Source organism: Tachysurus vachellii, chromosome 12 (genome assembly GCF_030014155.1).
Source record: "Tachysurus vachellii isolate PV-2020 chromosome 12, HZAU_Pvac_v1, whole genome shotgun sequence".
NCBI classification, from domain to species: Eukaryota; Metazoa; Chordata; class Actinopteri; order Siluriformes; family Bagridae; genus Tachysurus; species Tachysurus vachellii.
The window spans coordinates 2276813-2281079 of NC_083471.1; the positions used below are offsets into that span (position 1 = coordinate 2276813).

At 40.7% G+C, this 4267-nt stretch overlaps 1 protein-coding gene across 2 annotated transcripts; it reads left to right on the forward strand.

Moving 5' to 3' along the window:
* Positions 1–827: 827 nt before the first annotated feature.
* Positions 828–4267, forward strand: LOC132855057 (E3 ubiquitin/ISG15 ligase TRIM25-like). Of its 2 annotated transcripts, XM_060883772.1 has the most exons (6): positions 828–1475; positions 1838–1933; positions 2072–2314; positions 2469–2658; positions 2847–2903; positions 3063–4267. In XM_060883772.1, exons 1-6 carry the CDS (start codon positions 876–878, stop codon positions 3611–3613), a joined length of 1737 nt encoding a protein of 578 aa, XP_060739755.1. In that variant the 5' UTR covers positions 828–875; the 3' UTR covers positions 3614–4267. The 2 variants fall into 2 exon arrangements, with proteins under 2 accessions (XP_060739755.1, XP_060739756.1); XM_060883773.1 differs by lacking the exon at positions 2847–2903.

The window sequence follows — 4267 nt, forward strand, 5'->3', positions numbered from 1 at the left end:
TGTGACACATAAAGGCATTTTAATAGGATCAGACATACAAATGCACAAACAGCAGAGCAAAGGCATAGTCACAAAACAGGCAGAAAAATATGGCAACAAAGAAAACGACAAATTCACAGGCAATGGTCAAAACAAAGAAAAGCAACACTAGAGCATAACAAATGGCTCAGTATGCAGAACAAACTGACGTTACTTCATGGTACATTGTGGCATGAGCGTGGTTTATAAGTCTGTGAACCCAGAAGTAACAACCGAAGGTGAAACTGTGTGAACCATCGAGGGTTCCCTATGGTGGCTGGGAGCTTGGGTTGTTATAACAGTTTGTAAACGTAACTCTTGGACTCTCCCTGTCTTTCTTCTTTTATCAGGTTATTCTAAAATTTATTTCAACTACTGTGTTGTGATGATACACATATATCCATTAAGACTGTAATAATTAATTATTAAAGATGATTCACATAGAAACCCTCCTTGAATTATTTGACTGGTAATAATGTAAAGAATTCTTTCATTAAATCTTATTCAAACTTATTTTAAGCTTTTCTGCTGCACTTCCATATACCTAACATTTACAAACCCTTCTTCCTGATTCTCCCAATCCTGGTTTTGGTATGAACTGCATCACTCTGCAAAGTAACATCACAGATGCAGCATTTAAATCATTTAAACTTTTATTTCCTAACATGATTAATGCGTGATTGAAAAACCATTCATTCACTTTTTTAATAGAATGTCCATTACAGTTATGTGTAATAAATGCTCCTCCTCCTTCTCTCTCTCTCTCAGAAGGAAGCAGCGAGCCATTCCTCATTTCAGAGAAAACGAAAGTCAGAGTTTCCCTCTCATGTATTCTGTCACTGGGTGAGTTCAGAAAAATGGCTGAGGTGAGTGTTTCAGTAGATCAGCTTTCAGTGGATCAGTTCACCTGTTCTGTGTGTCTGGATCTCCTGAAGGCCCCAGTGACTCTCTCCTGTGGTCACAGTTTCTGTAAGGTGTGTATTAATGGCTGCTGGGATCAGGAGGATCAGAAGGACGTCTACAGCTGTCCTCAGTGCAGAGACACTTTCACACCAAGGCCTGTTCTACGCAGAAACAACATTCTGGCTGAAGTGGTGGAGAAACTGAAGAAGACTGAAGTTCAAGCTGCTTCTCCTGATCACTGTTACACTGGACCTGGAGATGTGGAGTGTGATTTCTGCACCGGGAGAAAACACAAAGCCGTCAAGTCCTGTCTGGTGTGTGTGGCTTCGTTTTGTGAAACTCATCTCAAACCTCATCTTGAAATTCCTGTTTTGAAAAAGCACAAGTTAGTCGAAGCTTCTGGAAATCTACAAGAGAAGATCTGCTCTGAACATGATGAAGTGTTGAAGATCTTCTGTCGTTCTGACCAAAGCTTCATCTGTTATCTGTGTATGATGGATAAACACAGAGGTCATGACACAGTCACAGCTGCAGCAGAAAGAACTAAAAAACAGGTGAGAAAATCCCATTTATGTATTTATCAAAATTATTTTTAAATCGAGATAAAAATTATTTAAATATAATTTAACATCATTAAGAGACTGTTGAATATATTTTTGTTCAGCATTAATTATAAACCCATCAAACAGGTCAGAGAACATTCCTGCTGACTGGGTGAGTCAACATACTGTAGGTTTAACAGAGAGAGAGAGAGAGAGAGAGAGAGAGAGAGAGAGAGAGAGAGAGAGAGAGAGAGAATGTTGTATAGACAGTACTGTCAGAATCTGTGAGGGTGTGAACTCATGTATACAGAAGGAACAAATGCAGGAGGAAGTAAAGTTAAAAAAAAATAACCTAAATCACTATTTGTCCTCAGAGTGAGTTAAAGAAGGAGCAGATGAAATCCCAGCAGAGACTCCAGGAGAAGCAGAAGAAGCTGCAGGAGCTGAAACAGACTGTGAACACTATAAAGGTGAGCAGTGAGCAGAGACAGAGCTGCTCCTAGAAACACATGGACATGGACAACATGGAGTCATTTAGAGTCCCAGTAAGAGAGAGAATGAGAGATGAGCTTTAAATGGACCTTCATGTGTTGTGTGTCTCCTAACAGCTCAGTACACAGACAGCAGTGGAGGACAATGAGAGGATCTTTACTGAGATGATCAGCTCCATGGAGAAAAAGCGCTCGGAGGTGACGGAGATGATCAGAGCTCAGGAGAAGGCTGAACTGAGTCGAGCTGAACGACTCCTGGAGCAACTGGAGCAGGAGATTGATGATCTTCAGAGGAGAGTCACTGAGATGGAGAAGCTTTCACACACACACGATCACATCCATTTCCTCCAGGAAATAAAGGTAAACAACATCCACATTTCCAGGTTATGTGCTCTAGTGGATAAATGATGGTTCTTAGGTTTCTAAAATGTTTCCACTTCAAGCCTTTTTTGATATGGAAACAACGAGCTTTAAGATTCTTTAAAATAAATGTATGTCTAATTGCTGTTTGCAGGCTTTAGTCTCTCGTCGTTGCTCTCTTCCATACAATAGACAAAATTTTCAGTCTGATCTCTGTGAGGATTCATCCAGCATCACTTCCAATCAACATCTCTCATTTGAGAGAATGAGGAAATCTCTCTCTGATCTGAAAAAGAGACTCGAGGAAATCTGTCAGGAGGAATTCATCAAAATCCCCGAACATGGTAAAGAAATGATCCTTTTAGAGATGATAAACTGCTGATGTGAATGAGTTTGTGTTAGAGCTGAGAAACTCTGCACTCTGGTGCTTCATCACTGAAGTGTGGCACTTGATCTACACACACTTCAGAGCTATACAACTGTCTGGTTTTATGGGTTTTAACATAAGGGCATTTTATTTCTGTCTCAACAGTTGAGGACGTTCAGACTTTACTCTTAGAGCCAAAAGGCAGAGACGAGTTTCTAAAATGTAAGTCTATAACACACACACACAAACACACAGACACACACACAATCACACACACACGCACACACACACACATTTAAGATTTAAGCACTTATGTACGTCGCTCTGGATAAGGGCGTATGCCAAATTCTGTAAATGTAATTGTAAATGTCATGTGTTTAGATTTCTGTGATCTGACTCTGGATCCCAACACAGCAAATTATCACCTCATTCTGTCTGAGAACAACAGAGCAGTGACGTACACCAAGACAAATCAGCTGTACTCTGATCATCCAGAGAGATTTAACTACTACAGTCAGGTGTTGTGTAAGGAGAGTGTTTGTGGACGCTGTTACTGGGAGGTGAAGTGGAGCAGTCAGAAACACGTGTTAATATCAGTCTCATATAAAGACATCAGCAGGAAAGGTCGGGGTATTGAGTGCTGGTTTGGACGCAACAATCAGTCCTGGAGTCTGGAATGTTCTCCTTCTTCTCTCTTCTTCTATCATAACAGCATTAAGACTGATCTCAGAGTTCTATCATCCTCCAGAATAGGAGTGTATGTGGATCACAGTGCAGGAACTCTGTCCTTCTACAGCGTCTCTGACACCATGAAGCTCCTCCACAGAGTTCACACCACATTCACTCAGCCTCTATACGCTGGGTTCTGGCTCATCTGGAATGTTTCATGTAAACCAGAATCAACTGTGAGGTTGTGTGAACGAAAGAAATAATGGGTTTGTGGTGTTTTAAACTCTTTTAAATTTTAAACTCTATGAACTTTACCTATTTAATTAGTTACTTATAGGGAAATGGCCTCTAATCACTGGGGTTTATGTCTGGAAATGTAAAACTTTGTAAAAATGGTAATAATGTTGACTCTGTCTGGGACCTGATCAAGGCTGTCTCCATGGCAACTTGCTGTGTATCGCTATGACAATCTTGCGGACTGAGGCACCGAGATTTGATGCTGGGAGCAACGACTCTCCAGGCCTACACACTTATACATACACACACACACACACGCACATATATAAAGATATGCACTCACCCATCCCCCCACCCCATCCCACGCCTTCGCCGCTTTGTACCGCCAGTCTGACAAGCGGGTCTGTGACCCTGAAGAAAAAGGCTGCTGGACCTGATGGCTAATTTCATGGTAAAGATCAATACATTTGTACACACTGTCATTATTTGTACACACGAGTCTCTGACTGTACAAATACTGAGGACTTGACAACTTGCTGTCATTAATGAACATGTAATCCATAATTTGTAATGAAAACGTAATCCATAAACATGTAATCCATAGCTTTCTGGGGATTTTTCAGGCTCATTACCATGTTTTCATATTTGTTCTTTTTTAAGTTTTCAGGGCATTAATTCTC